Genomic DNA, 19371 nt, shown 5'->3' on the forward strand with positions numbered 1-19371 from the left:
CTAACCCGTTCTGCCAACCCAGGATATGCAGGACTGGGAGACAGGAGCTTAAATCATGGTAGGACTTTGGTTTCTCCTGTGTATGGCTTTCCAGTGGCCAGGACAGCAAAGGCGAGCAGACTGCAGAAGGGGGGTTTCTCTGCTGCTGGCCTCTGGATAGGAGAGGTGACATCGGATTTGTATTCCCTCCCTGCACCATGCTGGCCTACAGACTTGGTCCTTGTCATGGGCCCCTCTGAGCCTTCAGCAGGACTCCCTGGAGGACTCTCCCCATGCCCTCCATCCTCGCAGTACTGCGGGTTCTGGCGGCGAGCACACGCTCATGCCGGCGACCACATGAGGGTGCCCGTGCTGTTCACCTGCCACGATAAACAGCACGAGCAATGTACTCCAGGGTGCAGATGGGGCTGTTCCCTGGGCTCAGGACAGTTTTGGGGGACACCCCTGTCCCGGGGACCCTTGTGCGGGTCCGTGCTGCTGTTATGGTTTGAGAAACCCACAACAATTTATTGTTATTTAGACAAATGTTCTATCACCCGATGATCCCTCCCCACCCAGGAAGGGGAACTGGGGACAAACAAGGAAACACAAGGGTTGAAATATTTAATAGGATTTAATAGGATAAGACTAAATAATTAACATTAATAATACTAAAGAACCAGTATTGATCCAATACCAATATAAAATAGACAAAGATCATACTGAGCCCCTTCTATGGGCAGGAAGCTGTGCGCTCCCAGCAGGGGACAGCAAATGTCGGATGTGTGAGCACTGCGGCTTTGGGAGGAAGGGAAGGGCTCAGGGCTCTGGCATCAGGGTGATAAGTTCTTTGGACCGCTGCCATCAAGGGAGAGAGAGCACTACACAGCAAACTTTCTAATTTATATAGAATGTGACATTCATGGTATGAATAATCCTGTTGGGCAGCTTGGGTCAAGTGCCCAGGTTTTGCTCTGTTTCATCCTTGCACCGGGCAAGGCTCGAAAACACTGAGACCTTGAATGCCACATAGCATAGCTGGCTATAAAGTAAATATTTTCACAAATTCAGTCACTAGAGTCTTCTAAAAGTGCAATTTTCCCAAGCATTAGTAGAGAAATTAGTCCTGTGTTGCTCAAACCAGGACAGCTGCTCCTGTGAGACGGTGTGGGGCGCGTTTGGTGGGAGATGCAGGGAGGCAGGCAGTGTCAGTGAGGGGACGCGGAGACCCTCTGCTACTTCAGAAACATCCCTCCGTGGGCACAGCCACACCAGAGCTATCTTCAGGGCAGGCAGCAGCAGGGCTGAGCTGGTGGTTTCCATCCCATTGAAGCCCCCTAACGACGGTCTCTGTCACCAAGCACTGTGCTGGAGCAGCTGGCCCGCTGCAGGGACCACAAGAAGGGCTTGTTGGCCTGTCCGGCTGTGAAACGAGGAGGTAAACCCTAAGCTCTTGAGTGTGGGGGTTTATGGCTAGCTGCTGGTCTCAGAGCTTTGGATTTGTGTTTTGTTTTTCTTTTATTCAAATTGAATTTAAAAAAAAAAAACAACCTCTCCAGTAGGAAAAGCAAACATAAGGTCTGTCTGGATAAAGGGGAAGCCTTTCTTATGTACAATAGCCCAGTGGGTAGAGCATCCTCCCTAAGGAAGAGGGAAAGCTAGGTTTGATCCTTGCTTCTGCCGGAGGGGAGAAGCAAACCCTGGTCTCCACAAGACTCCAGAGAGTACTGCAAACAGCAGGCTGCGAGCATGTCTGGTATGGAGCGTTTTTCTTGCTCTTTCCTGTTATTTTAAATAATTAATGATTTGATGGAGCAGGGAGTGGAGAAGGCAGGTGTCCCGTCTCCCAGGAGGGCAGTCTGTGCACCCGGCGCGGCGAGACGCAGTCTTGCTCTCTCTCGATGAATATTTAAGTGTCTTTAGCCAAATTGGACTGGCGCCAGCAGGAATGACTGAGAAGGGCTGAGCCCTTTCCCACTGGGCACCCTAGTGCCTGGGGGCTGGGGAAACAGGCCTGAATAGGGCAGAGCGAGAATAATCCCAGCTTATACGGACGTACGGTACCTCCCAGCCTTGGGTACGACCTCTGGCTCTTGCTAGTCTTTTGTTATGCTGTAAGAGATCCTTGGATGGGAAGCTGTCCGGATTTAACCTGGCGCTGTTAATGTCATTGTCTGCACCTCTTCCAGAGCTTGAATCAGACAGGACTGATCACCTCCGGCTCTTCTGCTGCTTAATGCCAACCTTGGAGGAGAAGTAGTGCAGATGCCCTGAAAGTTCATGTCTGTTTGTGGGCTTGGGCGTTTCCAGTGGGGAGAAAAAAAAAGCAACGTAGGCAGTTCCTTCTCTCCTTACTAAATAGGTATGTGTCCAGGGGTGGAAGGGACGAAGACTTTCTGCTGATACCAAGTACAGAATGCAGCAAGGATTTATTTACGATGCTGAACACTTGCCTAGGGATCCATTTATTAGCTAACAGACCTAAAAGTGCTTTTGGATTTTTCCACTAATGTTGTAGCATAACGAATGACAGGGAGAGGTGGTAATTTGAGCTCTTTTTGCAATATAATCCTGATATTGACTCCATCTTCAGCAAGGTGTTAAAGTCTTTGACTTTATTTCACTTGAAGAATAATTTTAGCTAAGCCAGCTATGTGCTCTTTTTCACTTAGAAGTGAAGCTCTCTGGCATAGTGTCTTGTGTTCCTACCTTGCATGCGTAATTTTTATGTGTTAGTTTAGGATAATCGTTATTTTCAATCTCCAGCTTTCAAAAATCATGAGTCAGGCTGCTTAAATCCATTCCATTTTAAAATGTGGCTCTGTTTGCTCTCTGGTTTAGTTGTATACACTGTGATTTTAAAGTCAGTCAGATTTGCAGCTAGCCATGTAATACAGCCCACAAACCCAGTATGTGTTTATGCAGAAACAGTTGCTTACCTAAAGGTTTAGCAAATTGGACTTTAATTTATAATCTCCCTTTGGAAGCAAAACTGGAAGGTGATTCCTCCTGCCTGCAGCGGCCTTTAGTCCAGGAAGACAAGCCTCTGCTTCCCCGGAGCTGCCCGCAGTGGGGGAGCCTGGCTCGGGCGACAGCCTCCAGCCCTGGAGGATTGTCTTTTTCTGGCATATGCTGCCATAGTCAGGAAATTGAATATGGCATGGGAGAGAGGATGACTACGTTCCTCTTTCAATGCCGATGGACTGTTTTTACACGACCGGGTGTCAAACAGCATAATGTGCTGATAGCAACCATGGGCGCTGCATGGCAGCACCTGCACCAGATCCTTTGGGCACTGAGGTACACGGCTGCTGTTGATGCCACGAGGAATTGTATGTTTGTGCTGCTTTATGTCCCCGCTGTGGGTATGAAAGGGACTAACTGTACCAGCTCTGAGTCCTGCCTTGCAAACTGCGCTTCCAGGTACGTCCCATTAGAACGGAATCCACATGAGAGGTCTGGCTACATGGCTTCATGTGTGGCACCGTCTTATTTGTTTTTTGTCTGGGCCAGGCATTTAGTTGTCCTGTAGACTAGGTTATTTTTGGTGCTTTCTTTGATAATTCTGTTGCTGTGACATGCTGCAGAGCCAAAACTCCTCGGGGAACATCCCAGCAATGCACACAAACATCAGCCCTGTAGCTTCTAACAGTCAATATATGAAGCTTTCAGAAACCCTGGACACCTAATGGGACTCCACAAACCCACTCTGGAAGCCTGAGAAGGGATCCAGCACTTTCCTCAAAGGCTGTATTCATCTCCTTGCAAGGCTTCCACAGAGGAACAGCTTGTTAGAGGGACCTGTGGAGCTTGGAAGCTTTGCCAATAATAATTCAGGCCCAATTCTGAAGTCAAATATTCAGTTAAACAGAGACTGTCTGATGACTGGATTAAACACAGACGGCATCTGAGGGAGCTCGATGCTTCAGGTTTTTGTCAGTGTCCATTTCACGAGCCTCTAATTCCGTTTTTCCTCTCTTCCCAGACTCTGCTCATCCTGTGCAGTGTTTCAGACAACGCAGAATGAGGTATTTCAGCAGAGCTGTTGCTCCTAGCTCAGGAAGCAGCCTGGATCACAAAATTATGTTCTCTGTCTAGGCTTAGGAATAATCCAGTATTATGGGATCGGGAGGAAATCACATGTTAGAGAAATTGAAGGGTTGGCTTGTTTGTTTGTTTGTTTTTAAGGAAAAGTCTCAAGGAAGCCAGGAAATGTCAGAGGGTGGGTGAGTGAGTCTTGCCTGGCAGGATGCTGCTGCGGGGTTGACACATCCAGTTCAATCCACGTTAACAGCAACTGGAAGTCTCAACTGGTGATTCTGAACTTCCCTCTCCTGTCACTCTCACTTCCCAAAGCCGATAGGCCTTTAAATCCCTTGAAAAGATAAATGGGCTTAAGTTTCTATGTAGCTTTGAAAGTGAAGCTTACACTCAATTAGCACTGTCGCCAGGGTTGTTCCTGATGATTATGTCACTCCTCTTGATCCCTGACCTTCACATAGAGCTTGCTGACACGAGTTCACTGCATCTTCCCACTCAGTATATTCTCCTTTCAGCTGTGGAGAACTGGGCTGACATCTATCCTGCAGGAATACATGAGGAGCAAAAAACACCTGCTAAGTATCACAAGTATCACTAAGTACCCAAATTGTATCTTAGAAAAATACTGTATGGGGGGGATATTTGCTTTGTTGAAGGAGGTCTGTATGAGTCCATTGTGTTCAAACTCTCTTAATGCATGAGTCCCAGGTTTGACCAGCAGCTGGGAGATTACTGGTGTGACAACCTCCATCTCAGAGTGAAGATCAGGTCCCAGTGGTCATCCTGGCCCTGCTTTGAACTGTGTACCTTACTGAAAGAGTGGAGGCTGGTCTTTCAAAACCAGGAATATAAGACCAGTACACTCTTAAAACATCTACTGTGTGAAGGAAAGCAAGTGTAGCAGGGAGGGATCTAAAGGGCAGAAAATCGTTTTTCTTGTATTTGAGAAGAGAAATGGTGTGATGGAGCTGGTGTGACGACCCTCCCTGGTTTGAATGCGATGGTTAGCTGAGCAAGTGTTTGGTTAGGGGAGGTGGGAACGGCTGCATCGTATAAACCAAACAATAATCGGACACTGAATCCTAATCCCCTTGCTGACATGCCTGCAGGCAATGTTTTTATTCTCTCTTTCCTGCGTGTGTAAAAAGAGGGAGGATCTTCTGCTTCCTGGGCCTCTGAGGACTGTCTGGCTCCTAAAGGCAATCTCTTCCCTGCCTTTTTCAGGACAAAAGTGCAGCTGAAATGTAGGATTTTATCACCATAAACCTAAAGTGCTGAATCCTACTGCCAGAGGCACAGCCCTGAGCTGCTCTTATGTCATGCTGTAGGACTCAATGCCAAATTTCAAGTGCAACAAAAAAAATCTTGCGTTTGAGCATTTAATAAAAGCAAAGTGGAAGCAAAGGCTCGCTAAGCTGCGATGCCATGGCTCCCTTTTTCTCTGATCCCATGGTAAACCACAGACGGCAGCAGGAGCAGGAAGGCACACTGTTAGGAGGCAGCATTGCAGCTTTGGAAGCATTTAATTTCTCTCTCTCAGCAATTTTCTTCCAGAGCCTGAAACATCTGTCTCTGCCTCAAGCCACATGCAAGTGCACCGAAAGAGTTTTGTTCCAAGCCTAATAAGTAATTTCATGGTCTTGGAATTGGAGGCAGGGGGAGGGGGCCAGGATAGCAGCCGGAGTCATGTGCTTTACAAGGAGCTCTGCTCATGTCAAATCGCAGCCTGATGACTTTTATTTTATTGCAGCCCACTGCCCACCAGGCTTCCCTTTAAAGTCTGCTGCTGGAGTTGCTGATGCTCGGTGCAGAAACAGCACCTACACGGGCTGCTGCGTTCCTGGGGCTTCCTCACTTCTGGTCGCAACAAGCAACATGGAAAATAATGACATCAGTGGAGAGGAGGTGGGGGAGCTCAGCTGGGCGTCAGCTCTGCTCTGTGTGTGGAGAGAGCATGCGTGCGTGCAAAGAACGCTTTGCCCATCCTGCTTCTGGCTTCAGTGACATGTGCTCATAGAAGGAGGGATGAGGGAACAAACAACCCCGGGCAGATGTGTAATCACATTGCTTGAGTGCCTAGCGGATGATGCTGAGATGTGATGATGCACGCGGTCTGGGAGCAGATCTAGAATGAGCTGATTCAAGTTGTAGCTGGTCTCAGCAGACGTTTAAAAAGCACAAACCCCAGCTTTCTCTTTGAGAAGGACAGAGTTATCTATAGAGCGAGATAATCTGTACAGAGCACAGGAAACAGAAGGCAGATGTTGTCCTATGTTTATCATGTTTCCAACACAGGGTCGTCCTTTGGGACAAGCTTGCAGATCCCAGACCCTGGAGCAACTCCACGGATGAACTGTGCTGTGTTTCTCTAGGGCAGAAGAATAGACAGAGCTTTTCCTCCACCTGCCCAGGTTCTCCTGGTCTGAAGAGGAAGTTTATATTCACTTGCTGTGACTCAGCCATAGAGCCTGACTCATTTTCATGCCGTTACTCATAGAAAGGGAAAGCCAAATGGCAACCAGTCTGTGCCTGTAGACACCTGTAATTCTCCAGCTTTCTGCTCTTAATCTGTGGATGAGTTTCTGTTTATGGGCCCTAACGCACTTATCGTGCTGAAGCTTTTAATTATTCTCTCTACAGAGAAATACTGATTAGAAAGTAAAGTTTTCCACCCCTAAAGCTAAGAGGAAGTGTGCTGAATCTCCACGGCTGCTTGTGGAGTTCCCGAAATGGAACTATTTCAAGCAGACACTTCCCAGCAACGGGCTGGGACCAGATGGAGCAAACACCAGGCAGAACTGGGATCGGCTAAAGAGTTACTGTAGCTCCTGAGCTGACCTCTGTGGTCTGGAGAGAGTTGCTGGTGGTCTGCCTCTTCAAGGTGCTCAGTCCTAGGAGATCCTGCTTCCAGTGACGATGGCTTGTTGGTGACCTGGAATCTGTCTCAGCAGCTCTCTGGGCTTCTGTCCCATGCCTTGACTCCCCAGTGCGATATAAGGAGTAGAGCTGCTTGGGGTTCCGTAGGCTGCCAGTCCTCGGGGGAAGGGATGGTGCTTTACTTTGTGTAGACCCTTGTTGCTCTGCCAGCTCAGGAGTTTCTGCTCACTTGAGACCTGGCTGTTGCTCACTCGTGCATATTTTATCTGCTCATCAGGGTGCAGGGAAACACTGGGTCCTGGTTTCTTCTCTTGCAGCATGATGGGTGGGTTGTTCTGTGTTAGAGACCGCACGAGCATGAGTCAGATTTGAAAACCTCACCCAAGATCTGCATAGGAGGCTTTAGCTGTAAGGTGGAAACCGGTGCCTGCCGCTACAGCTGGGCCAAACCCAGCCTTTCCTATTTTAGCCTCATTCCGTGTAAAAACCACAGTGCAGCCCTTCCCGAACCGCACTGGAGAGCACAGTGCAAAGCTCCAGGTGGGTGGGCTGTCCAGAGGACAGGGAGGGATTTTGGGTCTGGGGCAGGGGTTGTGTCAGAGTTAAGGCAATTTCCTCTGGGTTGTGGGAACCTGAGGTTCAAGGTTCAAGTCACCGGTCAAAGTCTTGCAGGGGAGAGCTTGGCCTCAAACCTGGCTCTCCCTTCCCAGCACTGTCTGCTGCTGGGCAAGAGGCCGCTCTAAGGTTCTGCTCTCTCGCCATTTGCCTTGATCTCATCTAAAGAACTTTGATCAGAATTGTTCCGTGGACTCTCAAATGAAAAGCTGGGGTTTCAGTTATTTTCTGGTGGAAAAATATTTAATCGGAAAAAAATCCTGTGCGGCCTTGGTATGCTTTCAGCTGGCATCCTGCCTGCCCCTCTCTGAAAATATTGCTGATTTTTGTGTGCAAGCGCTTCTTGTGAGGCTGGTTTCTTTGGTTGCAATCCCTTGCTGAGGTTTCTTTTTACCTTGAGCAGATGGCAGGAGTTGGCCTCTTGTTACGTGGCACTGAAGTGACCTTCTGGGACTGCCTGCATGTCATTCTGCCCTTCACGGGAGAGCATGGCCGAGAGAGGCCAGAGTTCCTGTAGCATTTAAGGAGCAGCCACTGCCCTGCTGCTCCTTGCTGTCTGCTGTTAATACTCGCCACCGCCCCCAGCTCTGGCAGCCGCCTTTGCAAAAAGCTCTGCGGGCAGTGGAAGCAAGCTGGTTGCATCATGACAATGTAGTTATCCTTTTAAGGGAAAATTCCCTCCGGGAGCCAACCCTCAATTACCTCCTGCTCCAGTGCCTTCTTGTTGGAGATGGCTTGTAACACAGCTCAGTTACAGCCACAGTAACTCAGTGGAGCACCTAGCCGCTCAAAAAAAAGGAAATATTAAACTGTTGGCCTCTGTTGTTTGCTAGTGATTGCTGCATCCAGAAATTGGGGTCAAACCCCAAAGGGCTGGCTGCCCTCATCAATGCAATTGTGCAGAACCAGTGTGTGGACATTACATCTTCAAACCAAGATGCTGTTCCCATGGTATTAATGGGATCGCATGCAGATACCATGTTCTTCCCTAAAAAAGTCCGTTGCAGGATTCGGGAGCTCTGGGTAGTACAAGACTGGTGATAATCAGCCGTCCCAAGTGCCTGCTAAATGCCAGGAAACCAGGGTAGGCAGTGGCTGCGTTTCAATTTGCTGTTACTCACCGTGGTGAATGCGAAGGGTCCTCCAAGGGTCCGGATTTGGAGGCCGAAGAATTCCTTCTGTTCTGCTGACATGTCTCGTAGTCCACGGGGGCAATGTCTAAGCGGGACAGGGCTGCTGTGGAGGTTGTCCTCTGCCTCTGTCACAACGAGCGGAGCAGGAATGCGCAGAGCTGTAGAGAGCAGCCTGTGCTCTTTCTGTTCCATAGGAATGGTGGCTGTGGCTGCAAACCCCCGAATTTACATCTCTTGTGCTTAGCGCTGAAAATACTTTAATTCCAAACAAGCTACTTACCAGAAGAACACGACACTCTTGAACGCAAACTTCTTACAGGAATGACACCAGGCTCCTTAAAGAAGTTCTAGGCACTGCTTCTTTTGACATCTGTAAGTTTAATGTGATTGTCTTGAGAAATTGGCATTTTCTCACTGGGCAATAACAGACGCAATTAAAAAAAACCTGAACCTTGTACCTGTGCAGCTATTGTTGTCTTGAGCCAAAACAAATGGACCACAGTCTGTGGTGTGACTGGATCATCTGGGGATGAAAAGATGCTTCTTGGAGGGAACAGGCACAGCGGAGCTAGGGTGGATCCCTGTGCCCCATTTTGAGGACTGAAACGCAGAGGAATCCTGTTCTCTCTGTCTAGAGATGGACTGAAAGAGCTTTCCCATCTTCTCAGCCTTCCCAAGGGTTTGAGTTCTCTTCCCCTGTTGAGAGCAAGGAAAAAAAATTAGATTTTTTGAACACCTCTGTAAGCAGACAGGAAGCAATCACATGAGCTCCATCAAAATATGTAATTTCATACTTATAAAAACTCTTAGGGTCAATTACCTAAAACACTGTAAATTAACTAAAATGTTGAAATTGTGTTTTCATGCTGCAGAGCAAAACTCTCCCCTTTTGAAATGTCAACTTTTCAAAGCTTTTTTTGTACATTTGTTTAAACCAAGACACTTTGCCAAATCTGTAGGCCCCTGTTAACAGGTTGGGGTTGCTGTTTTGCCCTGAAAACGTTTTGCTGGAAAATTTCTTGCCAGCAATTTCCATGAGGCCCTGATTCCACCGTTGGAGGTGGGTGGTTTTGAACCCACCTGGACAGAAAGGCAGAAGTGCGACTGAGAGCAATCCTGTCATTCGAATACATACTATTGTTTGAACTGACGACCTTTCAGAAGTTCATTAGTTCTTGGCAGTTGAAAACAAGTGGAATTTATTTGCCTCGCTGAGGAAATTCAACCCGTGCTGTTGAAAATTCAGCGTTGCTCCAGAGAAAGAGCTGATCAGAGGCTCGGTTGCTTGGACGGGAAGGTTATCTACATGCTGGGGACTGTCACTGGAGAACGTACGCTCAAATCTGTATCTCCTGTGATCTCCCATATGACATCTGGCCATGTTTTTTTTTCTTTTGAGCTTCATTTCCCCTTCACCACTGTTTCTTGCGAAGGCGTACAATACACGAAGAGCTGGGCAGCGCTTTGCTGTCATGGTGATGTGGTCTAAACAAACCCGGAGTATTTTGCCAGTATTTCAAAACTGACTTCTTGTTACAAATGAAATAGCAGAGGAACTTGCAGTTTTGTTTGCACAGATTCTAGCCCAGTTAGTCATGCTGGCTTGATGCTGGGTTAGTCATGTTGGGCTTCTGGAGATCTTCTAATGTTTTATCAATTTCAGTGATAAATACCCCAGTGTGTGGTGGTGTGCTAGATAACTTGCATCTAAAACTGATTAGCATTTCTCCTTTAAGAAGCATTTCTTTCTGTGCAAAGTAGGCTTCTCCGGAAGGAAAAAATAAATTTCCTCCAAAACTACTTGAGTTTTTTGGGGTGGGAGGGAAAAATATTAATATAGTTAAAAACTTCGCCGAGCATCTGAAAATATTTAGGGACCAAGAGGGAATTAAATGTTTCAATAAGGGGTAAGGGAAAGCCAGTAACCAGCTTTCAAATATCCTCATTTCTGGGTGTGACACTGCTGTGTAGTTCTGAGGGAAGGAGAGTTTGGATCCGTTTGCGTTGCGTGTATGTCACATCCTTACCCAAGCATGGGAGACAGAACTTAGCATTGCCTCCCCACCTCTTGCCCTCTTCCTACCTCTTACCTCTTCTCCAGTACAAGCTCTTGCAGCCTCTGCTCCAGGTGGCTTTGTCTTTCGCCCCGGAACATCTCAAAAATACTCCAAGTTCTTCATTCTCATTTTAAATGAACAATATGGTAGATTTAACAGCTATCTGTAGTATTTGCACAGTACGTCTTATCCACTTACGGGGTAGCAACAATAGTTCTTTAACTGTCATATCCCGCATAGAATCCTAGAATGGTTTGGATTGGAAGGGACCTTAAAGCCCATCTAGTTCCAACCCCCTCCCATGGGCAGGGACACCTCCCACAAGACCAGGTTACTCAAAGCCCCATCCAACCTGGCCTTGAAAGAAAGCAGGATTTGGAGGTCCATTCCTATCCCCACTGAGGGTTAGAATAGTCTTCAAAGTACAAATTCTCAGAATCGGCTTTTTTTTTGGTTTGTTCTTTTTAGGAGCACTTCATTTGGTTATCTAACGTTCAGGTCATCTAATGTTTCCTGCAAAATGTCACTACTGCATCAATTAAAAATAAAAGTATCTATCTGCTGCAGAAGAATGGGTTTGGAGCCCAGCTCTTCAATGCTCTGGGCCTTTGCCTTCATTCTGCAGGGGGAGAAGCTCCACTGTCTCTCCCGGATGCACTACGAGGTGGAATTCATTCATGGCCACAAAACATCTTGAAGTTTCCATCTATTGGAAGATGCTATAAAAAAATTTCCAATAGTGTTGTTAGTCAAAAAAAAAAAGAAAGTAGTTCTAGCTTGGGTTCCCAGCATTTTGATTCCATTCATTCATTTATTTTGAGCAAATAATTTTAAAATTCATTTCCTGACTTTGAGAAATGCCCACATTCCAAAGCGTAAATTTATCCCCCATGGGGATGTAGAAACTGGCTCATGAATCCGATGGGGGTGAGGGGTAAGGAGGTTTTCTTGGCAGCAGGACAACAAAACTTATGGACAGCTTCTATCAACATAGCACCGAGCTTTCCAGGAATCGGTTGTTTTGGCAGAGGAGGGGCATGAGATGGGAAAGTGGGGAGAAAGGAGAACTGAAGTCTGGAGCAGAAGAGAAGAAAGCTGGGGAGAGCAGGCCAGGCTGAGGAGGTGTGAGCTGGGTCTGCAGGGGATTTCTAGGACAGCGCGTTCAGCATCCCACAGCTCCCCAGCCAGAGGGAAAACGGGGGTAAAAGCCTGAGTAGCCTGTGGGCTTTATTAGCCCCTGAGTCTGGCTGCTGAGGCTTCTGCCCGTGTCCTGCACAAACCATATGGCTGGGAAGGACCTTGGGCAACAGTTTCACCCACCTTTCTGTGCAGAAGAGGGTGAGATATACCCACCTTCCCCGCATAGCTGCTCTTAAGAAATCCCAGTGATGGAGATCCCACTGCGGATCCCATTCTAGAATACATTCACCCTGGGCCTGGAAGACTTTTCTAAATAGAAGTCTTCAATCTTCTTTGATGCAAATTAAGCCAACTTTGGTTTTTTTTCCCTTTACCCAGTGGATGTGATAAGCTGTTGACAGTCATGCCTCCTGTAATAACTTCTTACAAGTGGGATTTTGCAATATTCACTGAAGTTTTCTTCTTTTTCCTATAGACGCGAATACATGTGCTTTACGTATCATCTCTAGTAAAGATGCACTAAGGTAGGATCGCTTCGCTGTTTCCTCATATATTGTGTTTTACAAGCTCTGAACTGCCAAGCCGGGCTAGCCGAGGCAGAAGGGACTAAGGCTGCACAGCAGGAGATGCGAGGGCTAAACCTCCAGCTGCTCTCTGAAGTGAAGCTGGTAGGGCTGGGTCTCCGATACCCAGGAAGGGATGGAAAATACATGGCTTAAAGTACCTCGCACGGAGCTCAGACAGCAGGATTGCTGCCGAGAATGAAATCGTTAATGCTTTGTGACATCGCATTGGTGGTTGTCACAGGAATATTGTGGGTTGCTTAGCCATGAGGTAAGGTGCTAGAAGAACACAGAGACTAAGTTTCCTGGAATAAATTAAGCACTGGCTTTCTGAAGTATGTAAACTTGCATAGCATAACAAAACGGGGATCTCCATTCTCTAAACACAGTGGATATCTTCTGTGCCTGCAAATTTTCTAACTCTTAAGCTGGAAAGGGGAAATCTTGGAGAGCTTCGCTGTTGATGACTCATATTTAAGATAAAACACTTATTTTTTAATAGCAAGAATAATTTGTCATCAGAGTAGACGAGCCAATGCTGTAGTAAATCCTTTGACATCCTGGGACTGGAAGAGCTCTTCCTGCTCTTTTTGGGTTGCAAGTTACTGCATTCTGCGGGATCACTGGATGAAAACCTGGGACCTGCATTTTCTACTTCGGATTACACAACAACACTGTCTCTTCAAACCTGTAATCCATGACTGTCCATTGAATTAAAAGCAGTCAGGCAGATGCTTCATGTGCCAATACGACGTATGTTGGCATTTATGTTTTTTTTAATCATATTTCACTTAGTGCTAGACACTTCCCTTCCTTACCAACAAAAATTTAAGGCCAAAATATGATGCGTTGTCTGTTTTCTTAGCACGAGAGGAAGAAACTGCCTTCCTCTACAGTATATCTGTAGAAATCAACCCTGTCTCTTGGAGATTCCTTTGAGGAACAGCCCCTTTCCCAGCAAGGGGTTAGAGGGTTTGCTAAGCATATTTTCTTACCCAAATGAAGCCAAGCTTGTGCAATAGGATGGCATGTATACTTACGCTCCTTTCCCTGCTTCCTCATAACTTTTGAACCTACTGACCAGCTTCTACCCAATTTTCGCAGAAAGGAAGCAGTCACTATGATACCAGCTTCTTATTTTCCTGTAGTTTACTGGCATCTGGGCAGAGGAACAAGGCTCTGGTCTTGCTCACCACCGAGGGGACGGCTGCCGAGCAAGCTCAACATTTTGTAGACACCAGAGAGTCAGCGCGAAGATGTTAAGGGCAGCCCAGACTGCACTGCTGGAGCCTGTACTTGGTGAGGTCTCCAGCAGTGAGGATGCTTCCCACTGCTTTCCGGAAGGAGCAGGAGCAGATCCTGGCCTCGGCCGTGCTTTCTGGCCAGGGCAGCCAAGCTGGCAGAGAGGGATGACTCTGGAACTGCAGTGTGTACAGCAGGAGGTCCGGCTCTGTGCCAGCCGCAGCCCCCAGCGCTTCTTCCTCTGGGCTTGTGGTTAGCACAGCATCTCGCTCAGCCCAGCCTGACCACAGCCTGTGCAACGCGCCCTCCTCCACAGCAACGCCTCAACGGACTGCTCCTGGTGGCTCCTCTTTCCTGCTATTTAGGACAAATGGCTCTTAAACAGCTGATATTTCAAAGGGGGTTTTATTGCCAAATCTCAAAGCTCTTTACAAGCAGGAGACAAAGTGCTGCCTTTCCATGGGCTGCAGCAGCTGCTTTTCAGATAGTCATCCACATTTGCTTGCTTGCAAACTCACTTCCTTCCTGTCACGGACATGTAACCTGGTGGCACAGCCCAAAACACAGACTCACATCCCAGCGCTCCATGCCCAGAGGGTTTTCAGGCACAAAAACCAGCCTTAGTGCAGCCAGAAATTAGATGTAAGTTTAAATGTGAGTTTAAAGGGATATTTTTAAAAAAAGTGCATGGTGGCAGGATGTACGCTGAAGATGGAAGTTGACATATGAGGTCAGAGCAGACCAGGATCCTGTCTCTGACTCTGACCAGCGCTGCCAGTTCCAGCGAAGCATGTAAAAACACCTTAGAAAACAGTTGCAGGAGAACCCACTCTCCAGCCCTAGGCAGGGCCTGGCTCGTGACCGGAATGAGAAGAACGAGTGGGAAGAAAACTGCAGAAGGAACACGTTTCCTGTAAAGTCCAGGTGAATCAGACTTGCGGCTGGGCTAGACATTTTTAGGATGAAACTGCTAACCCTATTAGAAAAAATAGTTAAAACCAAAGAGTCTCTAACACAGCGTTTTCAGCAGTAGAATTACTGGATGCTATGGAGATTCCACTTAAGTTATACCTATTTACAAGACATAATACAAACCTAGTAAATTCTGTTAGTACAGCAAATACAGTAATTAGCTGTAGCTTGTAAAATGATTTAACTTGCCCATTTCTTAACAGATACAGGGGTTTTCATCTGTTAAGATTCCCACTGATGGGCATTCAGTAAAATGTCAGACATTTATCCAGGAGAATATTCAGTATAACATAAAAATATACAGTAAATATAAGCACATCCTGTAGGTTTGGCTGTAACAGATAGGGATGTCTGGGTATTTTCATCAGCGCTTTGCCAGATGGGTATCCACAGAACACACCACCACAAGAAAACACCTGCGAGAGCAAAAGCATTCGTATATAAATTAGGGGACTGAGCTCTCCCACAAGCTGTTTCCATTCTCCTGGGTTTTCAGTTCCAGGCTTTGATTTGCCCATCCTGAAGTTTAGGACTGGCTTCAGCTTTGGGATATGAACCTGTACCCAGAGTTTGCCCTGGTTTGTGTATATTCCTGTTTGTGTGAACTGTTTTTTTCTCCCCCATCTAATTTATCTCTCGTTATAGAACTGCATCTTACAAAAGCCTGCCTGCTCTCTGAAGCTGATGTCCCCCGACTTCCAGTGCACATCAGGTTCTGACAGCTCACATTCATACCACACAGTGTTCGGTAAACAAAAGTGCACATGCAGAAAAATACATTTAGATAGCAGATAGGCACTGAATGTTGTCTGTGTTATTAGCCCTTGTCCTAAGTATGTCTGGAAAGGCGAATAAGACCCATGGTTCACATTGAATCTACAGCAGCAAATGACACAAATCCAGAGTTTGCTCCAGGCTGCACGCCTGGGAGTGGGCTTAGGACGTAGGAAACTTTTTGCCTCAAAGCAAAGCTTTTTGGCACCTGAGTCCTGAGTGTTTGACTGTGTAGAACTTTCCACGTGAGAGAATAACAAGTGAATTCCCATACGATGTCTATGGCTGACTTGAAAAGGGGACAGACCACTGAAACCAAGGCTGGTTTTATCAAAAGAGGCAGAAGCATCAGTTCCAGCCACTACCTGTCTTACTGGCTCCAGCTGGTGAAAAACAGGGTATTTAGAAGCCCAAAGCCAACATTTCTGTGCTCAGACCTGAAGCGCCTGCTGCCTAGCCTAAGAAGAAGCTCAGATGAAGCTTTACTGGGCTGGGAGGATGTTTGCAGCTCATTGCAGCCTTGTGGAACCTGGGAAATCATAAAAGAAAGAACAGAAGAAAAAGAAATGGGAGAACTAAGAGTGCAGGGCTGACAAACAAGAGAAAAAAGCTTAGGTAGCATGTCACTCCTTAAAACCAGACTGGGAAGATCGCCCTTTTCTGTGCTTCCAGAGTCTGGCTTAAGCAAAGGAGAAGCCCTTTGGGCTGTCGTATGATTATCCTCAGAGCAGCTACTGAGAAGAGGGGAGGAGGCCCAGCTCAGGTACGGGGCTATACAGCTGCAGTGCAAAGGCATGATTTGATGACAGCTGTAATCACCAAAGGCCACGGGAACTGTGGTTGCTTTCAGAAGGTGGGCAGGGAAGCTGCGGGAATTGTGCCAGAGCCTTCTGCGATGCCTTCCTCAGACCCTTCTGGAGCGATGCATTTTTATTTCAGTATACCTAAGCCCCTGGGACCAGCCCCAAAGTTGTGCGTGCAAAATGTCTTTCCCTCCATGTACTCCAATTACAGACGTCTGTGCCAAACCATGGCTCTCAGGCTAGCGAGGACACAGCAGGCAGAGACCTGGTAAATAGGAAGAGGGATCTCATCCAGACCCACTGCCTGATGCATGCTCCTGTCAGTTAACATCCAAAGACAACACAGAGAGCAAGCCTACAGCTAAGGGAACACACATCCTAAAAGCTGCTTAATGACAGTGCTCCTAGGAAGCTCCCGCGGATCTCCTGGACCCAGGTTCTCCAAACACCTGGCTAATTGTACCCAACAACGATGAGGGGATTCAGAGTTACCAGATAGGTACAGTCCTCAATATTCAACAGTCCTCAGTATGGCCTCCTTCAAAGGCCGCGGGTAACCTCTTTGCCTCAATTTCCCTATTAATGAAACGGGAATAATTAATACTTGCCTGGCGATGACGCATTGAGACTTGCGTTCACTTACGCAGCGCTCAGCACACCTAAAGCTCTGCAGAGCCAGACTCAGATGAGTACCTTCAGGTCTGAGGACACTACTTGTAGTCGGGAGTGTTGGCCAGTTCTGTTTGCCTCTGTGTGAGGTCACTTTTTAACTGGCGATGTGGTTTTACGTGTGTCTTTGGAGAAGATTCAAACATTTATCTTTACATTCCTAGATGTCACCGGGCCAGGTGGTCTGGGAAACCTCGCCAGCAAGTGAACAAACACTGACTGCATTTATCCCTAAACGATTTAACTGGGAAAACCAGATAGGTGCCAGTGTAATCTGGTATCTGCTTGTCTGTAAATACAGATAGACAGGGGCTTTTGCTAGAATAGCCATTCTGCTCCTTTCAAAAATCTGGCTTGGTTTGATTGCCAGTAATTTTTAAGGCCTGATCCATTGAAAGGACTTTGGACAGAGTCCTTAAAGAGCATTCACATTTTTTAAACAATGTCCTGTAACCTTCTGCTGTGCTAAAAGGATTAGAACCAGACTGGTACGTACAGCATGAAGAAAGAGAGAAAGATGCTATAACTGAAAGCTCAATTCTGTCCCATAAACATGGTGTGTGCACAGCAAAACACCACCTTTTAAACACTGGCCTAGCAATGGTACAAATCATAAATGGCAAATGTTTAGCTTTGATTTTGAGAAAGAAGTCGCTTTGAAGAGGATGTCAGGGAGCACTTCTCCTATAAAGAGTCACCAGATCCTTTTGCTTTTCTTTCTGTTTCTGTGTTGCTTCTCTTTTCAGTTCTCCAAGACCTTTAATTTCTTGCAAAACTTGCGTAGCTTGCCGAAGTTGTTCTACTGCCTCATTGAGCAATGTCTCTGCCATCGCTGGGGGTCCGTTCCCCTCCTGGGCCTGTTCCAACCCTTCACGTAAAACCTTCTGCAGAAGTTTTTCTGCCTTTTCCCTTTCATTCGCAACTTTCTCCTCCATTTTAGCTAAGCAGTGATGGGAATCCTTGGGGAAACCTTGGCTTGGATGTACTTTCTGTGTATTTTTTGAATCAGACAGCAAGTCTCCCAGAGAAGAACTGCGAAGTTTGAGACCTGAAGTGCTTTCTACAGACTCTTTCTTATCAATAGTTGCATTGACACTCTCATGGCCTGTTTCTGTAGCTAAGGAAGTCTCTGTCTCTTCTGCTGAAGTTTGCTGTTCCTTCTCAGCAGAGGTTCTCCCATTTCCTTCTTCAGTTTCAACTGCTGGGGATGGGGACTCTGCTACCTCGCTGGCTGAGATCCCGTTCACCGGGGGCTTGGAGCTGCCAGACTCCAGGTCTTCCGAAACCCCAGCTTCCAGGTCACCATGGCTGGAGTTCATTGTGGCCAGCATTTTTTCTGACAGAACCTTAGGAGGTACAGGAGGCCTTGTAACATCTGCAGCAGCAATCTCAGCAAGGTTGTCTTTGCTACTATCTCCTGATGATTTCAAGTCTTCTGTGGTTTTAGGCTCAGAGACTGGTTGGTCCCAAGCAACTTTTAGCTTGTCTGGCACGCTCTTAGGAAGAGGAATTGGAGCTTTTGCTGTGCCCTTGTTGCTGACCTCAATGAGGTTCTCTCTGTTCTCCTCACTTGGTGCTTGGGTTCCTTCCACATTCTCCTCTGGGCTTACAGAGTCCTCTTCCTTGGCATTTACATTGTCCTTTGATGCGATGCCTTCCTTAAGCTTCTTATCTGGAGGCATCGGAGGAGACAGAGGGGTTTTATGTTCCTGGTCAGGAACATTGTTCTCTGCATCTTGGTTTTCTTTTGTACCAGTGGGTTTTGTAGGTGGCATAGGTGGCTTTGGAGTTTCTTTCTGAGGTGGTGCATTGTCACTTTCGCTGATAGGGGAATCAAAGTTTGGTGGTCCATTGTCTACTATATCCAGATCTAGTCGCAGGATACCATCTGATGTAGACTTGGCAGCCTGAAAGACAAGAGAGAACTTTTTCAATATCTCTCCCATTTTCAGTCCTGTGCTCCATCCTTCAACTTCAAGTGCAAGACCTTCACAACCAGCACAGCAAGCAAGGGGTTGCTGCTTCACACATCCACCCCGTTTACACTTACATCTGTTGAAACTGCATGAAGAATCTGACTGATAACAAAACCGGTGCTCTTAAGAGCAGCTTTTTTATAGCTCAAGAGCAGTCTATGAAGCTTGTGCTTCTTCCATGCAGCATCACCCTGTGCTACCCTCTAACAGCAGCACACAGCTCTACCAGCGTTAATCTAATAAGTGAAACCCAATGTGGTCCGCTATACTAAAATTTAATGAGTTATGATAATCACAAATACCAAACCTTTCACCCAACAAAGAAGAAAGTCGGGTCAAATCACGTACATTGCAGGAAATCTTGAACGCATAGAGCGAAGCACTTCCATCCCCCCTGCGTAGCCCCACTTTTCCCCCAGACCAACGCGTTCTGTGAAAGTCACGAGCGTTTTCCTGCTGAGTTATTTTCTGCCCAATAGTGCAGCAACTTGCATGAGAATATCAAAGCCAATAACCATAAGCAGTCAAGA

The 19371-nt window shown here is 46.9% G+C and overlaps 1 protein-coding gene across 5 annotated transcripts in view; it reads right to left on the reverse strand.

Annotated features, from left to right (window-relative positions):
* Positions 1-594: 594 nt before the first annotated feature.
* Positions 595-19371, reverse strand: part of PLEKHO2 (pleckstrin homology domain containing O2) — a 42628-nt gene continuing 23851 nt past the window's right edge. Inside the window, exons 6-9 of one of the 5 annotated variants that reach the window (XM_074600651.1) lie at positions 9104-18772; positions 8926-9015; positions 8634-8770; positions 595-4562 (exon numbers count right to left, since the gene is read on the reverse strand). In XM_074600651.1, coding sequence (XP_074456752.1) covers positions 17534-18772 — 1239 coding nt within the window. In that variant the 3' untranslated portion in view covers positions 595-4562; positions 8634-8770; positions 8926-9015; positions 9104-17533. Of the gene's footprint in view, positions 4563-8633; positions 9016-9103; positions 18773-19371 lie in introns of all 5 variants that reach the window. The other 4 variants (XM_074600650.1, XM_074600649.1, XM_074600648.1 and 1 more) reach the window with 4 other exon arrangements.

The sequence above is a fragment of the Larus michahellis genome, chromosome 9, assembly GCF_964199755.1.
Source record: "Larus michahellis chromosome 9, bLarMic1.1, whole genome shotgun sequence".
Lineage (NCBI taxonomy): Eukaryota > Metazoa > Chordata > Aves > Charadriiformes > Laridae > Larus > Larus michahellis.